This window comes from Erpetoichthys calabaricus, chromosome 15 (genome assembly GCF_900747795.2).
Source record: "Erpetoichthys calabaricus chromosome 15, fErpCal1.3, whole genome shotgun sequence".
Classification (NCBI taxonomy): Eukaryota; Metazoa; Chordata; class Cladistia; order Polypteriformes; family Polypteridae; genus Erpetoichthys; species Erpetoichthys calabaricus.
Window position 1 is genome coordinate 61,773,185 of NC_041408.2, and position 27,195 is coordinate 61,800,379.

The 27,195-nt window shown below is 37.0% G+C and overlaps 2 protein-coding genes across 2 annotated transcripts in view; one reads left to right on the plus strand and one right to left on the minus strand.

Moving 5' to 3' along the window:
• The window catches only part of LOC114666111 (protein quaking), a 1,435,209-nt gene that overhangs the window by 106,537 nt on the left and 1,301,477 nt on the right, over nucleotides 1–27,195 (minus strand). The window lies entirely within an intron of this gene.
• The window catches only part of si:ch211-130h14.4 (uncharacterized), a 75,988-nt gene continuing 61,225 nt past the window's right edge, over nucleotides 12,433–27,195 (plus strand). Inside the window, exons 1-2 of the mRNA XM_028820668.2 lie at nucleotides 12,433–12,593; nucleotides 14,585–14,698. Coding sequence (XP_028676501.1) covers nucleotides 14,615–14,698 — 84 coding nt within the window. The 5' untranslated portion in view covers nucleotides 12,433–12,593; nucleotides 14,585–14,614. The remainder of the gene's footprint in view (nucleotides 12,594–14,584; nucleotides 14,699–27,195) is intronic.

The window sequence follows — 27,195 nt, forward strand, 5'->3', positions numbered from 1 at the left end:
AAAAAAAGGTATGGAGAAAGTTAAATACAGGTAGAGGGCAAGAAGTGCTTATAAGCTGTAATTTACCTGAAGGATGACATCATACTGTCATGTGAATGATGACAAGTATATGAGGGGTTAGTGAGAAAGGTAAAAGTTTCAGAAGATGACATGGGCCAAGTATGAGATAACTTCAGAAAAGGGATCCACTACATCAGCTAAACAAACTGAAGGGAATAAAAAGGTATTTTAATACAGCATTGAATTCTGGCATGCAAATAGACATACTAATTCAGAGGACTCTGGGAGAAATATCCAAGTATACAGAAAATGTTAGGAACAAGCGTTACCAGTTATTTTTCAGCTCAGATAAACTAACCAGTGTGTATATGCCTCTAAGAAAATGTGAAATGTGGGCTTTTGGGGACTTTGTTATTTAACTTGCACCTCGTAATTAGTCTAAAGTAAATTATGGTTAACAAAAAGTTAAGACCAATTGTACACTTTTTAGCTAATGTCAGTCACTGCCATTAGCCAAGCCAGGACATAAAACAAACCACCTATTGGCATGATACAATAATAATAATAATAATAATAATAATAATAATAATAATAATAATAATAATAATAATAATATTTATTTGTATAGCACATTTTCATACAAAAAAGTAGCTCAAAGTGCTTTACATAATGAAGAACATCCATCCATCCATTTTCCAACCCACTGAATCCGAACAGGGTCACGGGGGTCTGCTGGAGCCAATCCCAGCCAACACAGGGCACAAGGCAGGAAACAATCCTGGGCAGGGTGCCAACCCACCGCAGGACATAATGAAGAACAATAAATAAAAAAAAAAATATAACAACATAAGAAATTAAAATAAGACAATATTAGTTAACATAAAAAAAAGAGTAAGGTCCGATGGCCAGGGAGGACATAAAAAACAAAAAAAAAACTCCAGACGGCTGGAGAAAAAAATAAAATCTGCAGGGGTTCCAGGCCACGAGACCGCCCTGTCTCCTCTGGGCATTCTACCTAACATAAATGAAATAGTCCTCTTTGTATTTAGGGTTCTCACGGAAGGACTTGATGATGATGGACATGCAGGCTTTTAATTCTTCACTGTTAGAACATCATGGTGCTTTGAATAGATGGTGGTGGCGAAAGCTACCACCAAAAGGACACCGGAAAAAAAAACAGAAGAGAGAATAGGGGTTAGTACAGATTTTAGAGCTATCATGGATAGTTATTATAATGAATTGGATATACAGGGTATCAGGATTAAATTACAGTGAAGTTATGAGAAGGCCATGTTAAAGTAATGTGTTTTCAGTAGTTTTTTAAAGTGCTCCACTGTATTAGCCTGGCGAATTCCTATTGGCAGGCTATTCCAGATTTTAGGTGCATAACAGCAGAAGGCCACCTCACCACTTCTTTTAAGTTTTGCTCTTGGAATTCTAAGGAGACACTCATTTGAGGATCTGAGGTTACGATTTGGAATATAAGATGTCAGACATTCCGATATATAAGATGGGACGAGATTATTTAAGGCTTTATAAACCATAAGCAGAATTTCAAAGTCAATCCTGAATGACACAGGTAACCAGTGTAGTGACATCAAAACTGGAGAGATGTGCTCGGATTTTCTTTTCCTTGTTAGGATTCTAGCAGCTGCATTCTGCACTAGTTGCAAACGATTTATGTCTTTTTTGGGTATTCCTAAGAGGAGTGCGTTACAGTAATCTTGTCGACTGAAAACAAACGTGTGAACTAATTTCTCAGCATCTTTCAATGATATAAGAGGTCTAACTTTTGCTATGTTTCTTAAGTGAAAAAATGCTGTCCTAGTGATCTGATTAATATGTGATTTAAAATTCAGATTACAATCAACGGTTACCCCTAAGCTTTTTACCTCCGTTTTGACTTTTAATCCTAACATATCCAGTTTATTTCTAATAGCCTCATTGTATCCATTATTGCCAATCACTAAGATTTCAGTTTTCTCTTTATTTAGCTTGAGAAAGTTACTATTCATCCATTCTGAAATACAAGTCAGACATTGTGTTAGTGAATCAATAGAATCAGGTGCTATTGATAAATACAGCTGTGTGTCATCAGCATAGCTGTGGTAGCTCACGTTGTGCCCTGAGATAATCTGACCTAACGGAAGCATGAAGACAGACGTGTATTCATCTCTGGAGAGAGACGCACGTGGGCCTGACAACAAGTCTGCTTTGAAAATGGTGGAATAACGCCAGTTTCTAATATGAGAATACTTGTTACGTTCCATTTCCCTCAGAAATCAGATGTCAGACCTGAGTTTATTCTGAAACATAATATGAACACTTTCAGGAAAACCTTTGTTGTGCTTGTTCTTTCTGAATACAAACAACTACTGGCCAATGCATTTGGCAGTATTTTGTGCATCCTCACAGCATAGTAACATGTCCACAGATAGAGGCTTGACAGCACTGTGTGTAGAACAGATTTAGTAAAATACAAATAGACAAAAGGGCTAATAAATGGTATAATACTATAGCTTTCACTAAAGTTTGCAGAGTATGTTGCCATTTAGGATTGACATCATAATCTGAAGTCAGACAAACTCGGACTTGACAGACCAACCTCGAGTTTCCGAGTAGGAAATCTGACTTGTGGGGGCATTCCAGCTGAAAATTCCAACTAGGAACCTGAAAAATCCAACTTTCCAGCTCAAATGTAACACAGCGACAGTGCCTGATATGAAAAGGTGAGTTATGAAGAAAAATGACATTCTGTTCAAGGATAAAAGTGCAGGGTCACCTACAAAGTGAAAATTCAAGTGATCCAAGCCTGCTTCATTATGACACATCTTTTTAAGGGCTGCCTTAATTGGATTAAGAAGAATGGACAATTTAAATTACACGTACATTTCTCTCCCGGCTATACTGAAGCAAAGCTTGCTGTTTTGGGCACTTATTTGAATTGTGAAGGTTGTATCTTTTCTTCTACTTTTGACTTCTAGTATTGAATGCATGGTTTCTCTGTAAATAAACATAAGTAATGATTCAATTAAAGTTCAAATATTTCCTCACTGAAACTTACAATGGTTACTGATATCATCTGACCTCAGTGTGCTAATCGAGTAATTCATATCTATTTAGCTCTATGAAAGGCAGCTAACCTTGTTGGAGTGTCTTTTATGTTCGTTCAGTTGTGAGCAAAGCTCTTTCTGCTAGAATTGTGCAGCCCTTCCGGGGGTAACAATGTGAGAGTGGAAGGATATAGGCATCTCTCTGGACATCGCTAAGGTATTTTGAAACTGAGGTCATGAGTTTCTGTTGCTCTGTTTGTTCTGTGCAGCCCTTTCAAAAGTTATCCGGTGATTCCCAGCAGGAGTGCAGCTCTTGTAGCAGCTCCTGGCCTTTGCCAAAAGTATTCTAAAATGCAGTCCTTTCAGAGGAAGCACTCAGGGGCAGCAGTAGGCCTCTGGCCCCTGTAAAGGTATTCTTGCTTGCTCTGTTTTGAAGCTAAGGTTGCAAGCCTAAGCCGTATTGCTCAGTTTCATTTGTGTGCTTTAGATATGAATGATGAGTAGATATCATGGGGTATACATGTAGATCAAGGCTAATAATTAAGGTATTTCCAGTATTAATTTGTCCACTAATATAAAAAGAAACTTAAGAGGTTAAAATGCCTTTTGTGGACACTTTTACACCGTAAAACAAGAGTTTTGTTTTTATTCAAGTGTAAAGAGTTAGGGTACCACCCTGGTAAACCCTATTTAATAGTTTAACAAAATAAAGGCTAGTAAAGCAAAACAAACAGATGCAGCTGTGGTTCAGAGTGTACTTGAATTAGTTACTGAGTATGAGTATGCAGGTCCCAAAATGCTCAACCACTTCCCGTGAGTGGCCAGTAAATATTGCAGTTCTTTTCGAAGGGGCTGGAGTTTCAGAGCCAGGGGGAAACTGAAGTTAGGCATCTCCATGGACTAGCCCTTCTGAACTCTGGAGGGAAAGGAAGAAGGAGTTAGTAACAGCACCCTCAGCATGACCACAAAAATGAAATGGTGTTGTGGTAAAATATTAAATATATATATATATGTATATATATAAACTTAAAAATAATAACCAAAAATGTATTCTAAAAATGTTCACTTTCACAGCATATACCGTACACGTCAAACACTTAATTCTCAGACTAAAAGCTGTAGGCATCAAAGGTAAACTACAAAACTGGTTAACTGGCAGGAGACAACAAGTACAAATAAGAGGAGAATGCTCCTCATGGAGCAAGGTCATCAGTGGAGTCCCTCAGAGGTCTGTCCTTGGACCATTACTTTTTCTGATTTAAATTAATAACATTGATTCTGGTATAGTTAGTAAACTTATCAGATTTGCAGATGACACTAAAATTGTAGAGATGGCAGACAGTGAAGAGGCAGCAAAAGCAATTCAAAAAGACCTGAACAATCTACAGAACTGGGGGAATACCAGGAAAATATAGTTTAATGTAAAAAAGTGCAAAGTGCTACACAAGGAAAAAAATAACATAAATTATAAATACAAAATAGGAGACAATATCATACAGGAAAAAACCTCTGAAAAGCATTTAGGTGTACATGTTGACATAACATTTTCACCGACTAAACAATATACAGAAGCAATTAAAAATGGCAAATAAAATGTTAGGTTTTATCATAAAAACTATTGAGTCTAAGTCAAGGGACATTATGCTCAAACTATATGATGTACTAATAAGACCACATCTGGAGTATTGTCTGCAGTTCTGGTCATCACAGTACAAGAAAGACCTAGCAGCCTTGAAGCTGTGCAGAGGAGAGCAACAAAGTGCATCCCAGGACTTAAGGACATGTCCTACTCTGGCAGACTCAGAGAATTAAACCTGTTTAGTCACAGAGGAGACTATAATCCAGGTATTTAAAATCCTCAACGGCAATGATAAAGTAGATCCAGCAACATTCTTTCAGCTTAGGGGTAAATCACATACTCAAGGACATCAGTGGAAATTAAGGGGAATTGCATTTAGGACTGAGGCCAGGAAGCGCTTCTTTACACAAACATTTGTGAGACTCTGGAACAAACTACCGAGACATGTAGATGAAGCAGAAACCTTGAAAACCTTTAGGAAAGTTCTGAATGAGATATTCGGATAGTTTAAACTTTAGCTAAACAAATAGGCTTGATGGACTGAATGATCTCCTCTCCTTTGATTTGTTACGTGCTTGTGTTCTTTTGAATATTCCAAGTATGGCATACATGCTGATATCTCTACGTCTACAAAGCACAATCTCTGTTTGTTTGTTTGTTTGTGTGTTTGTTGTTTTTCAATCCAAACACTTAAAATTATTCACACAGGTACTCCTCAGGTTTTTAAACATGCAGCTTTCAGACCGATAACTGGCTAGGGGTCAGAGGAAGTGACAAGAAATACTGCAGTGTGATCTATCAACAGAGTAACAGCACCATGCAGGTGGTAATGATGATGATGATGCTAATATGATGGTTAGCACATATGCCTTCCAGTCAAGAAATCTGGATTCAGTTGCTGCACATTACACTTATTTTTTTTTCTTTAATCAAGCTTTTCCCTGATTGTGTGTCAAGGTGCCAAGTCCAAAGGTTTGGGATGTTTGCACCAGAATATTGTAAACAAAGAAGCTTTGGTTATCCCAAGAAATGAAAAGTGACACGAAAACTAAAAGCAAAAAGTGGGACCAAAATTGGAGAAAAATACAATAGCAGTAGCTAACATTGGTATTTTATACCACAAGTAGGAAACCAACAAGAAGAATCCTCCAGGGTCCTAGATTTAAGCAAATGTGGAAAGGGTTAATCGCCTGTTTATATCACTGACACATACCCAGTATGTAGTCTACAAATTATACTAATGTTGAATTCTGGTGAGTAACATACCCTTAATTATTTGCTTATTCATAAACTCTTTGATTAATCTTCTTTCCATGTGTCTTCAATAAAAACATCAATATACATTTTATTTTGCATGAAAGAACCTTCCTCAAGAATCATCTTTTTAGAATCTCAGAGACATGATGGCCTCATACTTGTATGAAGATGGTAATGGTGATTAGTATACTGTATGTTGTCTACACTACGGTGGGTTGGCACCCTGCCCGGGATTGGTTCCTGCCTTATGCCCTGTGTTGGCTGGGATTGGCTCCAGCAGACCCCCGTGACCCTGTGTTCAGATTCAGCATGTTGGAAAATGGATGGATGGATGGATGTTGTCTACTTGATTTGATATACAGTAATGGTGTTAGATGCATTGGTTTTCCAGCTTTATGAAAAAAGGGTGGTAATCCCAAAATGCATTGGGCCCAAGTGTTCTGCCTTCATCTGTAATAGGCCCTGATTCACTTCAGACTCTGATCAGAAAGACACACTGGTAAAGAAATGGATGGACAATTGAAGCCTGTTTATAAAGAACTTACTGAATCTCAAACCTTGATAGACAATGTTTTCTTACTCAACCATTTCAACTAGACAGTGATCAAGTGAAGAGCTGGCCTAGAGGTTTCAGAATTCCATTCTTTGGATTTTTCATACCTGTAGAGGTTTTATTTATTTGTTCAATTTCAGATCCAGTTTAAAACAATGCAGGGATCCAGATACAGGGAGCCAGAGTCAACCCTGGCAGCAGCAGACCCAAGGCAAGAATTATACCTAGATGGGATATCTGTCCATTGCAAGGCACACTAATGCAAGGGAAATTGATGTCAACAGGAAGAGAATGTGCAGACTGCATGAAAGACTAGGATTTAACCACACCACTAAACATGTAACTTTACCTAATAGACATCCTCCACAAGACTTTGTGATCTGAGAGCACAGCTGAACTTCAGGTAATCTGATGTGTGTCTTCCATTCAATAAAATGAAGTTTAACAAAGGGCCAAACAATGCAAGTACGAATTTCACTTGACTCTGTGCACGTAACAATATCAATTGTACTAGTCACTTCAACACAGTGCTGCACTTCAAAGATTTAATTTCACTCAAACAAAACTAAAACAAGTTGAATTTATTTCTAACAGAATATGTGGGCACAGTGGTTAGCACTGGATTTGAATCTTGGCACAGTCAAGGTCTCCAAATTTTTTCACATTTCCCAGTGACTATTGACTCTTTCCTTTGAGACACAAAGACATAAATGCTTCATTGACTGATGATTTTAAATTTGTTTGACGTGAGTGAGTCTGAGCATGCCCTGTAATAGTCTGTTTACTTGTACTTATACTAGCTTGCGCTCATTGTGGACTGGTTAGGCTCAGGCACCCAGAGCTCTGGACTGAACAGAGTGGCTACAGAAAACAGAAGGACGGGTATATTGATTGGAAAAAACAAAATAAAACTGAAGAATAATGAGTCTTTTGTCAGCACACAGTTCTAGCACTCAGTCTTCACTTAACAATAAGCTTGACAGTAATAATGAACTATTACTGACCCTCTTCTATTTTGTTTGTTTTCTTGGTATCCTGATGTGGTCCCTGATGCCATTGCTACATTGCCAAGCAACTACTCCTGTCCATGAAAAGTGTTGTCAGAGATATTGGGAACCTTGGGATTAAATGGCAAACAGATATATTATTTTTTTAAGCTGCCTGCAATGTACTTAAAATTTAAACAGATTTTCCAGAAGGATGTGGCCAAAATTATCAGAACTGTGACTTTATCTTTCTTTATTATAACTAACAATCGATTACTAGAGGTTTTTTAAATTTTTTTTTTCTGTAGTTGTTCACTGGGATTTTGTTTTTCTTTCCTCCCTTGTCAAATGGCTACATGTCAGTTGTAATGGTAAAGGATTTTATACTGTTGTAAGTTGTTTATTTAAATTTACTTTTACATCTATTTGCTTAGCAGATGCTTTCATCCAAAGTGACATACAAAAGACGTCAACATACTCGAGTAAACATCAGTCTGTGGGACTGTTTGGAAACGAGTGTTACAGGACAAGGGTAGAAAACTGATTATCACAACTGAAGAGCTCAGAACAAAATACAAGCGAGTTACAATTCCTACATAAAAAGTTACACAGAAATTCACAAAACAAGAGAGTCATTCAATGCTTCTTAAAGACACGGAGGGAGTCAAAATTTTGAAAGAAGGTGGGCAGCCCGTTCCACCAGCTTGGCACTACACACGGAAAAAGTCTGGATTGATATTTAGTGCCACGTAGAGTCTGCATGCCCAAAAAAACATTGTAACATGTGAAGGACAACTGATTGTCGATCAACACCCCAAGGCTGTGTTTAGACTTTGCATGTGCTAGTGATACTGAGCTGAAAAGAGATGGGATTACAAGAAGGTTTGTCTTTCACTGGCTTTGCTGAAGATGGTGTTCCTTCATCCAGGTTGCAAGATCAGTGAGACATTCAGAGAATTTCTAGGTGATACTTTGTGGTCTTCTGCAGGGTATGGCAGGTACAGCTGCATATCATTGGCATAGCACTAATATAAGAAATAAACCATAGGACAGGAATATGGAGGTATATAGGGAGAGCAGGAGAAGATCCAGCACTGATCTTTGGGGCATCCCCATACTTGACTTAAGTACCCGTGACATTTCTCCTTGCCAGAACACATGGTGGGATTTGCCCAACAGATATGACTCAAACCACCTGAGGGCAGTCACAGTGATGCCAAGGTCAGAGAGAGTGGTGAGGAGGATCTGATATGGTTGATTGTGTTGAAAGGAGAGGAGAAAGATATAGGAGGATGTGGATAGATGACTTGCTGGTAGCTCTAAGCAGCTGAAACTTGTTGAGAACAATAAGTAGAGCTATTTTGATGGAATGCCCCCTTTTGGTGCCTGACTGATTAGAATTAAATAGTCTGTTCTGTAGAAGAAAGGACGAGACTTGGTTAGAGATAGCACGTTCTCGTGTTTTGGATAGCAAGGAAAGGAGAGATACATGATTGTAATTACCTTGTTGAGATGGGTCGGGTGCAGTGCATCCGGAAAGTATTCATAGCGCATCACTTTTTCCACATTTTGTTATGTTACAGCCTTATTCCAAAATGGATTAAATTCATTTTTTTCCTCAGAATTCTACACACAACATCCCATAATGACAACATGAAAAAAGTTTAATTGAGGTTTTTGCAAATTTATTAAAAATAAAAAAATTGATAAAGCACATGTACATAAGTATTCACAGCCTTTGCCATGAAGCTCAAAATTGAGCTCAGGTGCATCCTGTTTCCCCTGATCATCCTTGAGATGTTTCTGCAGCTTAATTGGAATCCACCTGTGGTAAATTCAGTTGATTGGACATGATTTGGAAAGGCACACACCTGTCTATATAAGGTCCCACAGTTGACAGTTCATGTCAGAGCACAAACCAAGCATGAAGTCAAAGGAATTGTCTGTAGACCTCCGAGACAGGATTGTCTGGAGGCACAAATCTGGGGAAGGTTACAGAAACATTTCTTCTGCTTTGAAGGTCCCAATGAGCACAGTGGCCTCCATCATCCGTAAGTGGAAGAAGTTTGAAACCACCAGGACTCTTCCTAGAGCTGGCCGGCCATCTAAACTGAGCGATCGGGGGAGAAGGCCCTTAGTCAGGGAGGTGACCAAGAACCCGATTGTCACTCTGTCAGAGCTCCAGAGGTCCTCTGTGGAGAGAGGAGAACCTTCCAGAAGGACAACCATCTCTGTAGCAATCCACCAATCAGGCCTGTATGGTAGAGTGGCCAGACGGAAGCCACTCCATAGTAAAAGGCACATGGCAGACCGCCTGGAGTTTGCCAAAAGGCACCTGAAGGACTCTCAGACCATGAGAAAGAAAATTCTCTGGTCTGATGAGACAAAGATTGAACTCTTTGGTGTGAATGCCAGGCGTCACATTTGGAGGAAACCTGGCACCATCCCTACAGTGAAGCATGGTGGTGGCAGCGTCATGCTGTGGGGATGTTTTTCAGCGGCAGGAACTGGGAGACTAGTCAGGATAAAGGGAAAGATGACTGCAGCAATGTACAGAGACATCCTGGATGAAAACCTGCTCCAGAGCACTCTTGACCTCAGACTGGGGCGACGGTTCATCTTTCAGCAGGACAACGACGCTAAGCACACAGCCAAGATATCAAAGGAGTGGCTTCAGGACAACTCTGTGAATATCCTTGAGTGGCCCAGCCAGAGCCCAGACTTGAATCCGATTGAACACCTCTGGAGAGATCTTAAAATGGCTGTGCACCAACACTTCCCATCCAACCTGATGGAGCTTGAGAGGTGCTGCAAAGAGGAATGGGCGAAACTGGCCAAGGATAGGTGTGCCAAGCTTGTGGCATCATATTCAAAAAGACTTGAGGCTGTAATTGCTGCCAAAGGTGCATCGACCAAGTATTGAGCAAAGGCTGTGAATACTTATGTACATGGGATTTCTCAGTTTTTTTATTTTTAATAAATTTGCAAAAATCTCAAGTAAACTTTTTTCACGTTGTCATTATGGGGTGTTGTGTGTAGAATTCTGAGGGAAAAAATGAATTTAATCCATTTTGGAATAAGGCCACAACATAACAAAATGTGGAAAAAGTGATGCGCTGTGAATACTTTCTGGATGCACTGTATGGGCTTCTTGAGATAAGGGCTTATTAGTGCCTGTTTGAACACAGTAGGGAAGGTACCTGTGCTGAGTGTTAGTGAGGTCTGTAACTGCAGATTTGATTGAGGGAGAGATAGCCTGGAGGACGATGTGAAGGGATGGAATCAAGTGGAGAGGTTGTGGGGTAACTAAAGAGTAGTGGTGAAGAGAGGAGAGATTGAGAGAAAGGGGGAATGTTGTGGTGTGTTCAGGAGGGAGAAGACTGGCCAGTAGGGGTGATGAAAACTGCCCACTGATATTGATAGCCAATTTTCCTTAAAAAAGCCTGCAATGTCATCAACAGTGAAAGAGGCTAGGAGTGGAGGTAGTAGAGGGCTAAGGAGACCGGTGAAACTGGGGACAAGCATACAAGTATCAGAAGTGTTGTTGATCCCATTTTGAAAGAAAATTACCTTAGCGCTGGTAAGTAGCAGAAGAGAAGGAATATGCAGGTCAGCCTGGGCCTTGACTTCCTTTGTTTCCTTAAACTGTCTTGAGCTCTGTTCGTAGGCTGCTCTGTTGTACTGTATGTTTAACACAGTTTGGTGTTCATGGATGAAAATGTTGTATGGTTTAGCAATGTTCTAATGTTACTGCATTGAACTAGTCAGTAAAGAACACCGTGCAAAAATAAATTGGAACTGAAAACCTGTGGCTGGAGTGCCCTATGTGTAGAGTTTGCATATCTCCCTGTGTTCACATGGATTTCTATTCATAATCCAAAGACATACATGCTAACAAGTCAGTGTGATGAAAGCCTGTTTAGGATTGCCTTATGTTTTCTTTCTGTTACTCCTCATCTTGTACTGGGTAAGTACATTTAAAAATGAATGGATCAATAAAAACTACTAAACATATGGATGTGTTTAACTGATTTTTTTTTTCTGTTTAAATACCCGTTTAAACTAAAATCTGATATCTGTTGGCAATGAAAGAGACTAATATTCTTTGAGATACAGTTAACATTTAATAATAAACATCCACCCATCCAACCATTTTTAAACTGGAGGGGTTGGCGCCTATGCTGAGCAGAAATCACAAAATTCTTTTTAGGACAAGGAAATATCACAGAAGGTTTGTTACGAATTAAAAGGCACCTTTAGTCTGTTGGTCAGCCAAATTTAGGTAACAGTTTCAGTTAAAGGCCTGAATCAATGTATTGTCTCAACACACTGCAATGCACACTGAGGAATGTAAAGTTTATAAAAGATGAAAGACCATCCAATCCCTCTGGATAGTTTAGTGAGGAAATACAAGTGTTTTAATAATGCACTTTATTCAACTCTCTTAAAAGGTAAATGGCTGAGTATTGGTCTGCCAAGATTGGTCAGTTTTTCTGCCACTGATTTTGCAACTCAGTGTACCTTAGACTGAAGGAAACTTCTCTTAAAAATAACCTGATAGTTTTATGCTTTTTTGTTCTCGAGATTATTTCATTATGATTCTCTTTTGCTACCTTATTTATTTTGTAAAGTGCTTTGTGCTGGTGCATGCTGTTACTAGCATTACATATAGTAAAATGCTCGACAGACAAAAAGGTCCTGCATATATTGTACAACCACACATACCAGCTACTGCCAACCATCGTGTTAGAAAACTTCGTCAAATGAATTCCCGAGGTTAATGTAGGGTGAAGTATGCCAAGAAGAATCCACCGTAATGACGGGTCTGTTTAATGTTCCACTCTGCAAAGCTCTCCTCTAACCTGTTCTATGAATCAAAAGATGACGTCAATGCAAACGAGCGAGGTGAGGGGTCTAGACGTTTAAACAATGAAAACGAAAAAAAAACTCCGTGCAAGTACAGACGTGACGCGAACACTTAAAGTGGTGACTGACAACCGCTTGATAGGTCAGGCAACGACTAGGCGTCTAGTGCATCTTGGGAACGGCGGCCGGCTGGCTTGTTGTGACAACAGCACAACCGCGTGGGAGCATGCGCATTGAAGCGCCAGACGTCGAAATTGTTTGATTTAACGCGTAAGATTAATGTAGTTATTGCGTGTGAGGTAAGTGAGTAAAAACCTTGAGTAAATAAAGTAAACAATTGTTTGGGGATAATAACAGCACGTACGCGACTATTTGTATAAAATATTAACCTTGCATGAAGTTCTGAGAACGTTTTAGAATAGACAAAACAGGACGAATGACAGGTGTATAATACTAGCATTTTATTTAATATAATTTCAGTGCCCGAGGGGAAAATATGTGTGCCCTTTCTGTGGCTGGTACATTTTACGTTGCCATGCATGGCTTAAAGTTCAAATCCGTTAGAATATAGATGTTTTATTTATGTAATTAATAATTTATATAGTAACAAACTGTGCATCTCTATAATATGTAATGAACGTTCGTGCATTTTTTTTTCTATTTTTCATTTTATTTAATACTTGTGCCTAGTAGTGGCGTAGTGTTTACTGGCGCTATGGTGCCTCTCGGTTACACTTCACCTACACGTTCTTCCTCGGGCAGTGCATGCATTTTCCCTCAATAATAGTAAATTAATAATACATCGTATTTATATAGCGCCTTTCTTATGCTAAAAGCGTTATATAAATATATTTTCTCATTCTCTCTTTTATTTACCATGCATGAAAGATTAAATCGCCGCCCAGATTGAATAATTTTAGTCATACCACACGACTCTGAATTGGATAAATGATTTAGACACAAAGCATGAATGTGGTGTTTTAAGCGAAATTGGCAAACGTTCCTTTCGGGGTTTAGAAAATGGAAGAACGTTCACGTAAACCATTTTTAACTTTCATCTATAATTTGTTTTTCGTTGACTTTTTGCATTGTGAAATACATTGCGCATCCTGCAGCTAGCTATCCATTACATCTAATAGCTTTACTGGGTTTCCTAAGCCTGGTTAATCCAAATCAGTTAGTTTACGGGCAAGCTGGGACCAACATGCGCCCGATTTGTCATCGTCTACAGCAGTGGTACCCAAACGCGGTCCCGAGGATTCTGTTTTTAATTGGACTCCAAGCCTAATTAGTCAGTCAGTCATTCTCCAACCCGCTATATCCTAATACAGGGTCACGGGGGTCTGCTGGAGCCAATCGAGCTGTAATTTCCCAGCCCCTGTGTTTTGGGGTCAATGAAAAAATTACAAAAGTAAGTGTGTTAATACATGTTAATAAAAAAATTAGGCAGTTATATGTGGATTTTTTTTTTTACTTTTTATTTATGCTTATCCTGATTTCCATTTTGCCTTTTCCATTATTGACTAATTAGTGGGTCTGACGCTGAAGCAGTTGCAGCCTTTTATCATTTAGTGTTGTTCAACCAGGTGTCTACTTTGCTCGTTTTTAATTACAGTATCACTATTAGGATACAATAAAGGGAGCAGACTACACAGAATAAGTAGGAAAAAAGTTACGCATTTAAAGCTAAAGCAAAAAATAGAACTATTTCTGAATTTCTTATAATGTAAAAAATTAATACTGCTGTGCCTTTCTGAATGCAAAAAAAAAAAAGGAGCATCTAGCTGAATGAAATCAGTTATTATCACTGATTGTAAATCTGCTTGGAAGAAAAACCTGCAGCTGCAGGGGAGCCCCGGGAACGAGTTTGGGAACCATTGGTCAACAGCAACCAAAGCACACACCCACTGTCATTCTTGTCAGGTCGATTTATACAGAGTAGTGAGCCAAACCAACTTTGGGATGTTGGATAAATAAATAAACCAGAATAGCTTCATTCTGTCATATAGGTGTATTCAATGCCAATCACTTTTCTCCTGAAGAAAAGCATTTTCATGATGGCAGAGGTTGAGTGTACTTGGAATTCACTTGTGCATATTAAAATTGCATGCATTTCTCAGAGACTATTATCTTGATTATTTGATTATTTCAGTTTTAAATTAGACTATAAAAAATCAAATACAACACAACACTGTCTTCTAATTTGCTGTAAAAACGTTTCATTAATGTTATGTCTGTAGAAGCTTGTACTAAGTATTAAATACAGAAAAATGCTACAATTGTCTTACAGAAATTCTGTGCATGATCATCTTAAAACGTCATGGCTAGCATTAATGAAATCCATCAGAAGAGTTCTTTGCCTTCAATTTTGGATACTTACTTACCTTTGAGTTATAAAGGACAGGTATGTTTTTTTATTTTGGAGGAGCACCATGACTGCAAATGACTTAGTTAGATTTTCTTAAGATTTCACTTAATATTTTCTTTTTATAAAGGTTGATTTGTAACAGTACATGTAATTTTTCTGGAAAAAAAAAACTGACAGACAATGTATGGTATTCTAATTTTGTTATCTGAAGATTTATCTGTCACTTCCGCATGTTAAATGTCCCTAAATAATCCCTTTTAACTTCCTTGTGTTTCATTCTCTAGATTGTTGCAAAAGCTATAGTTGAATTGCACAATCAGAACATTAGGAAAACAAATTTACTGTTTTGTTTAAAGGAATACAATTTTAGTGCATAATTTATCTATGTATAGTATGTTATCTGCCTCTGTATTATTATTGTAATGTTCCCTTTTCATCACCAAAGGTAAATGATCTTATCAATTAATAATAATACAGTATATTTAAAAAAGACCAATGTGCAGAGTTGTGATCTGTGAATCAATTGATAATTTTTAATGGCGCCCAAGTGGGAATCTTTTGGGTTATCCATCCATCCATTATCCAACCCGCTATATCCTAACTGCTGGAGCCAATCCCAGCCAACACAGGGCATAAGGCAGGAAACAAACCCTGGGCAGGGTGCCAGCCCACCACAGCGCACACGCACACACCAAGCACACACTAGGGCCAATTTAGGATCGCCAATGCACGTAACCTGCATGTCTTTGGACTGTGAGATGAAACCGAAGCACCCGGAGGAAACCCACGCAGACACGGGGAGAACATGCAAACTCCACGCAGGGAGGACCCAGGAAGTGAACCCGGTCTCCTAACTGAGAGGCAGCAGCGCTTCCTCTGTGCCACAGTACCACTTTTGGGTTATGCTTTAATTATTATTTTGCTGGTATTTTTCTTAAAGCACAATTCTTTTTCTGTTTAAAGTTAATCAGAGCTTATGTGACTTTATTTTTAATTAGTTTTGGTGGTTGTCCCATGACCCTGTGTTCGGATTCAGCGGGTTGGAAAATGGATGGATGGATCTTTTGATAAAGTAGAATCTACAATAAAAACCATTAAGTCATAAGAATATAAAAACATTCAGTTCAATATAGCTTGTTCATTCCTAATGACCTTTTTCAGTCATATTCTGCTGTGACTGCATTTTGGCATTTCCAATTTCCTTTTTAACTGTTGCTCTAATGTGATCATAAGCTTTATAGTAAGCACAGGAATTAGTTGTACTGCACTGTATGTTTTCCTAGCTTGTTTTTTGTAAGAATTCGCCACATGTGCTCATATTTTGCTTTGCTAAAATTAAACTTCTCAATGTTGTATTTTGTCTGTGTGTTCTGCCAAAACACTGAAACTTACTATATTCTGATATCTACTATAGATGTTAAGTTTTCAAATACTTCTACACCCTGAATTTTCTCTTGATTATTAAAGAATATGAAATCTAGGTAGGTTTCTCCTCTTTATGGCAATTTAACATAGTGGGTTAACAAGTAATTATGGATTACATTTATGAAGTTTGGTTTTCCCAGTTTAAATTAATTTAATTAATATCTGCCATAATTATAGCCTCCTTATCTAAGCACAATTTCTTGATTAATGGCTGTTATTTACACTTCAGAGTCTATAACATACTCCCAGTTTCACGACTCAATCTTTGTAACTTTGTATTCTTTGTACCCAGACATCCTTACTAATATGAGCCTCACCTCCCTTATGAAGCAACCCTTTATTTAAGTTTAAGTTCTCACTTATGTAAAATGCCACTCCACCACCTTTCTGTCTTTTCTGTTTAACATGTATTTTTTATATTATGCTGATTCTCATCTCTTGGATTTAGCCAGTTTTCTCTTTATGATTTTTAAATTATAATTTTTGTTTTATTCTTAATACTTCCCCCATTTAAGCACTGACTAGTGTATCTCTGATTCTATGTCAGCTTCCTACCCATTGGATGGTTTGTACGTTATTGTCAGGACTGCACAAACAAGTTTCAATTTCTGTTTGTGTATTTATTTAAATTTTTTTGCTGTTATTTCACTGTCATTTTATTGCCATTTTGTGTATTTATTTCTTTTTGTTTACCGCTACTTTGTGTGTTTCATGGGTGCCATTTTAGAGCTTTGGTAAGATGGCATATAGATGCCATGGTTAATAATGTTACTTCAGAATCCCAGTGTCCTGTGTTCAAATTTCACACCTCTTTTTTTTTGCAAGTCTTGAATGTTATTCTCATGTCTACATGGGTTTTCCTCTTTGTTTATATGGTTTTCCTCCCATATTCCCAAAGATGTTCATAATAGATTTTATAGTGATTCTGAATTGTCCCTGCTTGTCTGCATGAGTGGCCTAGTTCTGGCCTAGTTCTATTCTTGCAGCTGATCCTCCTAAGATCTGGTCTGCTGCAGGGCCATCAAAGCAGTGTGGGTACAAGTTTGAAGTATTATATGATCTATTTTAGTGACAGTTTGGAGAGGACAGGGGAAAAAGTAAACCTCAGTTGGATTAAGGGTTTCTTTTTAATGTTTTTTGACTTTTTGATAGGGGGTGCACCTGGGGTAGCAATTCACACCCTGAAAAATACTAATGAAGGAAAAATATAACACAATTTCTTGCTTGACCCATTTTTAAAAATATTTGCATTTCATTGTCATTGACTGAGTTACAATTTGAAGATTGATGAAAAATAATTAAAAATATTCAGCTGAACACTTTTGAAGCAGTAAGAACCTGCAAATTTCACACATAGGGTTTAAAAAATGTTTTTTGCAAAGAGTCAGACCCAGCTGGATGTAACTGAACATCATTCAGCCACTGTTGTTTGCACCCAGATCATTATTAATAATGTAACATATCTCTATCTATCGATCTATCAACCTATCGATCTATCTATCTATATGATGTACAGAATGAAAAATGAATATAGTAAATAAAAAAAATTGCATTAGCCCTGTTTTAATTGTTCACTTAAATGAGACAATTTACAAATACTTAGTAATTTACTTTAATTTTTTAGTGTCAGAAACAAAGAGACGTATTGAAATCTTCTTTCCACACACTGTTTTCTTGAATACTGTATGATCTGACCATTATGAGTTAAGCTTGTCGATCAAAAAGCACACCAAATGATTAAGACGGTTGTCTTGGTTACAACTGGCAACACATTTCTTTTTCCCTTTTTTTGCTTTTCTCTTCTGAAGCAGAAGGACCAAACAAAAACTGCAACTGCGTGTGTTGCACTCAAAGAAGATGATAAATGTGCATCAGTGCAAGCGAGCAGAATGTTCTTTTGAATTTTAAATTTAACACCACCCGACATTGGTCTTTACATAAAAAAGTTGAAAAAATGTTTGTGTTTAAATGGTAGCCAAACTTTATAGAAGTAATTTATGTTTACTATGTACAATAGTTCACTGCAATCTTTAGAAGAGACAAGATAATTGCTGTTGGGCTGGCCCCTTTAAACATAGCATTACTGTGGCAACAGAAGTTTTAAAAACCTCTTTTTTTGTATGAGCTATTGTACTGATAAACAAAGCTAGTACTTCCTTAATAGGCAAGATTCTTAAAAGAGGAATCTTGGCATTTGCCTGCCACTTTACCATTAGAAAGATGGACCTCTCTGAAATGAGATGCAGTGTCTGCTTAAATCACAGACAATTAATGTTTGATTTACTTACCTTACAACACAGGTCACTATTTAATGTTTAAATTGTAACATGTATTATGTGCTGATTCAACAGAGAGAAAGTAATCCATGTTTAATTTGGTTTCATTTCCCTATAGCTTGTGTTTTGTTTTTAGAAAGCTAAGCCTATTACTAAATGTGACTATTAATGAAAGTAAAAGTATTATTTGGAAACTATGTGAAAGATGCCCTGTATTTAACAGGCCTTTCTTACAACACTGATGGTTAAATAATTACAATTAATAAAATGTATGTTATCAAATTCATTGTCCTTTGCTAAATATCAAGCAGCTGTAAAGCTTTAAGATCTCAATTGAATTACCCATGAGTTTTCCAGGTTGTAAAAATCAGAGGTAGCGACTGTAATACTAATAATAATGGGAAATAATTACAAAATAAAAAACATTGTACAGATACTGAATTGTGATACTATAATGTGTTTAAATAAAGTGACTGTTCTTAATGCTGCCACTAAATATACAAATTCAACAAATATAACACATTAACTAAAATGTAGAGGATGATATTAATATGTTTAGCCTTCACGTCTTCTGATCGTCTTGTTTTGTTCTATCAGATGTTTGTTCATTCTGTAAAAATGTTATTTGTCATTGGATATGTTTAAGAACTTTACAAAGTAATTTTGAGAGAAATTTTAAAAAAAGATCCTGAAGAAACTTAACATACAGTTTAATCTTAGTTCTAGGAAATTTTAAATGTGATGTCATATTTACCTATAATAGAATGTTTTCCCCACTAAAACAGTCTTAACTTATTAGTTTATGATTCCATGAAAGTTATACAGATAGCTAGTCAATCTTCTGTCATACAGACAATGTCACACACTTGAATTCTCAATATTTTCTGAAGATTGCAGAGTTTGTCTGCTAGTTGTAATAAAATTCATTTTTGAAAAGTATGCATTTTTTTATAGCTCACTTCAAATATTCATAATGGTAGGTGGCACTTGTAAGTTAAAGTTAAAGGAAATAGATTTGAGCCTGAAAGAAAGTATGCTGTTAAGTTATTTAAAAAGATTCAAAATGTTGAAGCCACATTTAACAGCATGAGAACATATTGTAAATGGTTTGACAAGAACAGACTAGTCAGCCAACACAGCTTGTCATTTGATATAGAAATAAAAGGTTTCTCACTTTTATTCTGATTCTGTAAAAGGAAAAAAGCTTCCACTGCTGAGTAGATGTGTCACAGGTGAGCACTGTTGAACCGTTCATTAGGAAAACAGGCCCAGAAAAGGGAAGTCATGTTTAAGTTTATAGAGGGCCTTTCCACAGGCTGATAACCAAATGTGATAAATGGATCTTGTGTCAAGGACCTCATGTATTAAGCTGGAAAGAGACTTTGTGCAATATGTCACAGGATAATGTATAATCCCAAAAATGACAACTTTTGTTCATGTCTACGTGTTTTGCTGTGACACTTGAAATTTGGCTTAGGTGCATTCCATTCTGTTGAACATCATTGTAATGTTTTTCCAGCTTTTTTGGAGTTCACATGTGGACAATTTAATAGATTACACATGATTAAGAAATTCACACATTTGTCTGCAGAAGATCCCACAGTTGGCAATGTGTATCATCACAAAAACCAAGTCATAAGGTCAGAGGAATTGCCTGCAGACTTTAGAGAAGTCTGGGGAAGGTTAAAAAAATTTCTGCAGCATTGAAAGTTCCCAAGAGCACAGATGCCACCATAACTTTTGAATGGAATAAGTTTGAAAAAAAACACAAGTCTGTCATGTCTCACGTCGGTTGCACGATAAAACTGAGCAATCTTGGGAGAAGGGCCATGGTAAAAGAGGCTGAGCTTCAAAGAACCTGTATGGAGATGGGAGAAACCTCCAGAAGGACAACCACCACTACAAAATTTTATGGCAGAGTGGCCAGATGACAAATTAAAGTGTGCTTGTAGTTTCCAAAAACCACCTTGAGAACTGTGAGAAACACGTTTCTCTGGTCTCGTGAAACCATGATTAAACTGTTTGGCCTCAGTTCCAAGTGTCACTCCTGTAGGAGAACCAGACACTACTTATCTATCATCTGCACAATAAAATTCCAACAGTGAAGCATGATGGTGACAGCATCAGGATGTGAGATTGCTTTGTAGCACCAAAGACTGGAAGACTAGACAGGGTTTAGGGAAAACTGAATGGAGCAAAGTACAGAGATATCCTTAATGAAAACCTGCTCAGAGCAGTCTGGATCTCAGACTGTGCAACGACAACATAGGAGTGGCATTAGGGCAACTCTGGGAATGTTCTGAATGGCCCAGACAGAGCCCAGACTTTAACCAAATTGAACATCTCTGGAGAGACCTAAAATAGCTGTCTGCTGAAGGTCTCCAACTATCTTGACAGAGCTTGAGAAGATCTGCAGCGAAGAATGACAGAAAATCCCCAAATCCAGGTGTGCAGATCTTTACCTTGCCAATCTCAAGGAGGCTCCAGGCAGTAATCACTGGCAAAGATCCTTCGACAAAGATTAAGTGAAGAGTCTCAATGCATCTATCAGTGTGATATTTCTGAGTTTTATTTTTAATAAATCTGCAGAAATTCCAAAAATCCTATTTTAGCTTTGTTATTCTGGGATATTAGTGTAAGGCTGCAACATAACAAGAATGTGTAAAAAGTGAAGGGGTCTGAAGGCACTTTATGTCACCCAAATTTTACAACACAGGAGAGAAGTTTAATTGGATTGTGAATGATTGCTGTCAATGTGTCTTGTAGATTTGGTCAGTAGTTGACCGGGGGTTTATACATGGCTGTTGAATTCCCATGAAGAATGCCAGGTAATTCCACAATTGCCACATATTAGGTGATAATTTGCTGTCTGCAGTTTCAGTAGATGCACTGAGACTTACTGTTACATGGACAAATGCACCCAGTGCTCAGTGGCTTCTGCAGCACTTGAATAGCACTTGGTGCACTTGAAGAGGTCATTTGAGTTTGAACTGCCTGATGGGCCTGCTGAGAGACAGATTGCACTTGAGAGATAATATTCATTACTTTTGTAAGAGTCAAATTATAATCTTCTTGAAAAAGCATTTTATGTTCAAGGGAGAACACAGAGAGAACAAAATGTACAAGACTATGCTGTGTCTTTTAAAGTTGGGACATGCTGTCTTAAACATGCTCATGTGCTGCTATTGTTGAAAAAAATATCCTTTTTGAAGGATGCTTTTTCTTGGTCAAATGTCTATACGGGAGTTTAATAGTTGATTCATAGATGTCATCTCAGCTAAGAGTTTAAAAAATGTGAAACCACTCATGAATAAAGATAAGTAGTTGAAATGCTACGATTTTTATTTGGAGTCTTTTAATTAAAGTTGTTTGTGTAGATTCTAGCCCATTTGTGGCAGATTATTTAGCTAACAATAGTCATCCATGAAATTTAATTAGAAAGAGAAGTAGTACTGGTCCATTTAATTTTTCTGTTGGTCGGTTGATGTTTTAAAATACATTCTATTTTTAAATACTACTTTTATCAAAAGTGGAAGGACAATTGTAATTTAGTAAAAATAAAATGTGTGTTACTCAGTTGATTCTGTCAATTTTTTTGTCATATCTTTCACCTTGTGTCTTTTATTAATCCCAGGAAGTTTACATGTAATTCTCTGCATGTCAGAACATGTTTGCCATATTTTTGTGACTTAAATAATAATTGAGTTATTTCTTTCTGTCATTACAATTTTTTTTAATAAAAGATGATACTGTGCAGTGTGTCATGGGACCTTGGAAGAAGACCGAAAGCATACATTGAACTGAGCCAAATGTTGTGCCATGCACAGTACCACTAGCATACTGGGCCTACATTCCTCTTTTTCACTACTTAGTCCAATCACAATCATTTTATTATACTTCATTTTTGCCATAGTGCTGGAGTGAGCTGATGCATTATGTTTAATTGTCATGTTTGTTAAGATGGGCAAAATACTTAAGTTTTGTTATGTCCAAATATGCTTACTTTGTGATATTTGTCTTTCCTGAGCTGCCTTACAGTGGGGTGTTCCCAGTTTAAGTATTGTATCTGCCACAAATACTGCAGCAAACTTCATCTCTCTTGTTTAAGCATATGGTAGCATAGCCAGTAAGTGTATATATGTAAAATTGTACCGTTCTATACTGCTACTTATAGTTTTAAAGCTGTTACTAAACTATTTTGTTATTTGTGTGGTGAATATTATGTTTTTCTTTACTTGTAGTTTCACACCTGCTCTTTGTTAATAAACTGGAGATTTGTACACCTTGTGTCAAGCCAGTCTCCAAGTCATTATATTGATAGAGGGAGGAGTTTAGCTGCCTAAATGTCTATTACATTGTAATAGTGAGATCAGAACATTAATCAATAGGAAAACCGTCACATAACCAGAAATGTGACACAGATGGAACATTTAGTTCTATATTAAATTACATTAATCCATGCAAAGAGTGACTAGCCAAACTAAAATAATTTTTTTGCCTGAACACACGAGAGGCTTCATCAGATGAGTCTAAACAATGTTCATCATATTGTTCCTTCCTCGCAAAGACCCATTCAGGAAAAGCAATGTACACTGTGGCATTTGTTTTAGATTGCTGTAGTTTTGGTAAATATTAACCCAGCTATATTTGGAAAATTCTGTTAGCTATTCATATGTGTGATTTTAAGTATTTAAATGCTGGAAATCAGTTCTGTTGTCCTAGAGATAAGTTATTCAGAATCAATCTTAGATTACCTAATAGTCTAGCACTATAAATGTTAGCATAATATCACTCTTCTTAGGGCATTGATCATGCAAATGTTTTGTTTAATAGTTAAGGTACATACTCCTATATTAAAAACATTTTTTCGATTATAGAAGAATAACAAGACAAGAACTATGTAAAGATATGCTTTATTCATTGTCTTTACTGCTGTCTGCAGGTCCACATTATAATGAATCAAATGAGGTCACTGTTTAAAGATGTTTCTTTCAAAACTGATGAAAAAAATATTTTCACTGTCAGTATTTTGCCTGTCTTCTTATTTAATTTAAAATATTTTTCAAATATATACATTATAAATATTTTTAGGTTAAAATTAATGTATTATGTAATACCTTGTTCTTGTTGATAAGGAGATTTAAATTCAATTAATTTTCATAGTACTCTTTACATTTACAATCTGAATGCTATGCAGTCACACCTTTTTATACATTATATTTGTATCATACAGTAATCATTCCAGATTGGCAGTATAGTAAGTAGGCTCACAGATCCAATCCCCAGCACTTTGTCTGTGTGGTATTTACAAATAATAATTCTTGTAGGTTTTCACTGAGTTTTACATTTTTCTAAGACACACCTAAAGATATTTGTATTAGTTAAATTAGTATCTAAAAACTGACCCACTATGGATGATTAGATTATGGATAGTATATAAGTGTTTCTTGTGCTCAACTGCTGTCCATCCAATTTTTATTTCCTGCTTCCACTTGATGCTGCTACAGTAGGCTCTGGCTCTCTGTTACTATGTTTATAGTGATATCACGTGGCATTGAAATGTAATGAAGTGTTTATATACTCTCACATTACAATATTACAATTAACAGTGAGCTGTGATTACACAGAAGACATATTGTCTCCTCTCTACATAGAATTAATAAGTTGTTCATACATACAGGAAGTGAAGACCAAATATTAAAGAGTTATTCTGTTAAATTGTTTTAGGAGATATTATACTGCCCTTTTTCATTTGTTTTATGTGAATTAAGCCCTAGATGCTTCTGACAGATGTTATTATAACAGAGATTTAATTACTTATGAAAATTACTGGCAGGGATACTCGGCACTGCCCAGATTGGCATAAAGTGCAGGTGCAGTCACTAAATGAATTCTCTAGGGGAAAAGATTCTGGCTCCCAGCTAACATTTCACTGACTAAACCCATAATAGGGAGCAACTTTGTTTACCTGTGCAAAGCTCCAAAAATCATCCTAGGGGCACTTCTCTAATAAAGCACAAGTGCAGGCATTAAAAAAGTTCCCCAGAGCAAAACTTTTATTAGAACAGAAATGTGACCTATTGTCTTTCCCTGTACAAATGTGGAATTTTTGCGAAATTTGGCAAAGGTAAGTTTAGCACTGTGAATTTAAATACTGGGCAAATATACATATATTTAACTTTATCTATTAGAAGAATAATACACGGTAAGAGATATTCTGGTCTTTAAGTAATTTTGTCTTATTTCATCAGTTTTATTGGATAATATTGGTCATTTCAGTGTGAAAAGTATGTATATAGGTAGGGTGATCTTACAGGGTGATCTTAGAAGTATATGCAATATACTTTTAGTTTATCTAATGTTTGAGGTACATAAACTGCAAATAAATGTTATTTTCTATGCACCAATAATTAAGAATTTTGTGATGTTAGATTTAAAACCTAACACAGAATTCTTAAACATAGAATGGATGCAGTATTGCCTCTTGGCTGACAGAAAGACATTGGTAAGGTTCTAAAATTCAGTAATGCTTGTGTAAACGTAAGCCGTGAAACAATTGGCCTGTTTATTTGGATATCAACAAGGCATCTCTTTTGTACATTTCTTTTCACTATTTCAATTTATGGTTGATGTTAAAATTGTTTTAGTTAACTAACTCTAGCTTTCTCCTGCCGTGAATAAGTGATTTAATAAAATGGATGTTTACTGGAATGGGATTTTCTTGCAGAATGAAACATTCATTACTGGCCTTAGCTTTTATCTGGGACTTTAAATTTAAATTTTTGTAATATTTGTAACCTTCTTCAATCTACTTCATCCATATTGGTTATATATTTTTTGGTGTTTCCGTAGGCTGAAGACAGTGAAATAGCACAGTTTGTTTAGAAGTGAGTGCACTTAACCTTTCAGTAAAAGAAGTGAAATATAAAAAAATTGTCTCCCCACTCTGAAAACAAATCTGGGGCAGAGCCACCCTATCTTTTCTAAATTGCCAGATGGTCTGAAGCTATCCAAAAGTAATTCTCCATGGTTTCACCAAGCTCTACCCACACACAGGCCCTCATCTTGGCCACCATTTCACTAGGATGCATTTTTTTGGCTTCTAGATGCATGTCAGTTAAACCTGGAGGCACTCTGGCTAAAACTGTGAAAACTTATTTATTTAACTTGACAACATCCATCAACATCATAGTCAACTACAGTGTCCTAGAGTTCCTACAATGACAGGTATCATAAATCTTTTGGGCACATCTCCTTATGACTGAATCACATACTTACATCTTGAACAGGGTCCACTCAGACTTATTGTCTTGAGATGAATTAGATGTTGTTCAAGAGATAAGCTCCATCAGTCTCAGGCACCTCACAGCCTCATGATGATCTGTTATTAGCTCAACACTTCTTTTCCTTCTTTGTTTAGAACATCAGAAGTGATGACTACAAAGCTGTTTTTTTATCTTTAGCCCCATGTACACTTACTGTCAACCACTCCTAGTTTTGTAATCTTGGCGTGGTTGTGGGAACTTACATGCCTCAATAATCCTTAGAGCTCTGATGTCTGGAGGTGAGTGAATTTTGTGCTACTGTTAAGTTTACCCAAAACAGATTGTTTAGTCCCTCACCCAGGATCAAACAGCAATCCATATTTGACTCTCATGAATGTCCTAATTAAACTGAAGAGAATTTCATCTGGAACAAGAATATTAGAACCCACTTCTGGAGTAAACCTTGGGAATGTAATTTGCTTGGGGCTGGATGGCCCCCATAGCACATCTTAAAGAAGGTTTGTGGAGTTGGCATGTGGGCCAACCACCTACAAGGCAAAGTATGATAATCAGTTGCAGTACAAAATGGAGATCAAAAAAGCATGAGATGGATTCAAGCATACTAGACTTTGGCAGTGGAGACTAGTAATTGTAATGTATAATGTAGTTTCCTCAGAAGGGGATGGAGCCAGAAATTGTGCATTAGTTTGAAAAGCACAATATAGATAGATAGAGGTTTAGCTGTACTCAATTCTGCTGTTAGTATTGGCTCTTGACCCAGTCTTTGTCTCTCCTTCTCCTGAGTTTCCTCATACAAGATGCTGTGGACAGGTGTTTACATTCTCACAAGTGCTTGGCTGTGTGCCATAGACTTGGGAGCTTCTTCCAGGAGATGAGAGAATTCCTCAGTTGGACTTTGAGCTGCAGAAAGGGGCTATTTGTTGTTTGCTTGTATGTACCAAACAACTATTATAGAGTATTCTACGTTTTTAGAGATGCTATGTTTGGGGCTGAAAAGGGTACTGTGTATAAACTTGTGTCCTACAGGGACATTTCAGTGCTCATAACTGAAATAGTTAAAGCAGTCTGTTTGAGATGAACAGCCTACTGGAGCAGAACACAAGTGGGAAATTGTTGCAAAAACCATGTTTAAATACAAAGTTTGAATACAAGGTTGTTAATAAATATAACTGGTGTAAGAGTTTTATGGGCCAATGCCAATGATCAACATTGTGGCCATGTCACCTGATCTGAAGCTGTATGTTTTGGACATTTTTTAAAAGAGAGGTGCAAAGTTGTCAACTGGTAAACTGATACACATTTGGCAGTGAGCTAGCACAGATAGGTGGAGCATTTTCTGGACAGACCTGCACATGAGAAAGGTCAGGAACATAGAAACTTCATAAATAGTCAAATTGATAGCAAAGTGAAAACTGAATCTAAAGAGAAATTGTTTTCTGTATCATAAATACACAGTATAATGGAATGCAGCACCTTAAATCTAACCATCCATTTTCTTTATCCACTAAAACCTAGACTGTTTTGCTGGGTTAGTAACCTTATTCTG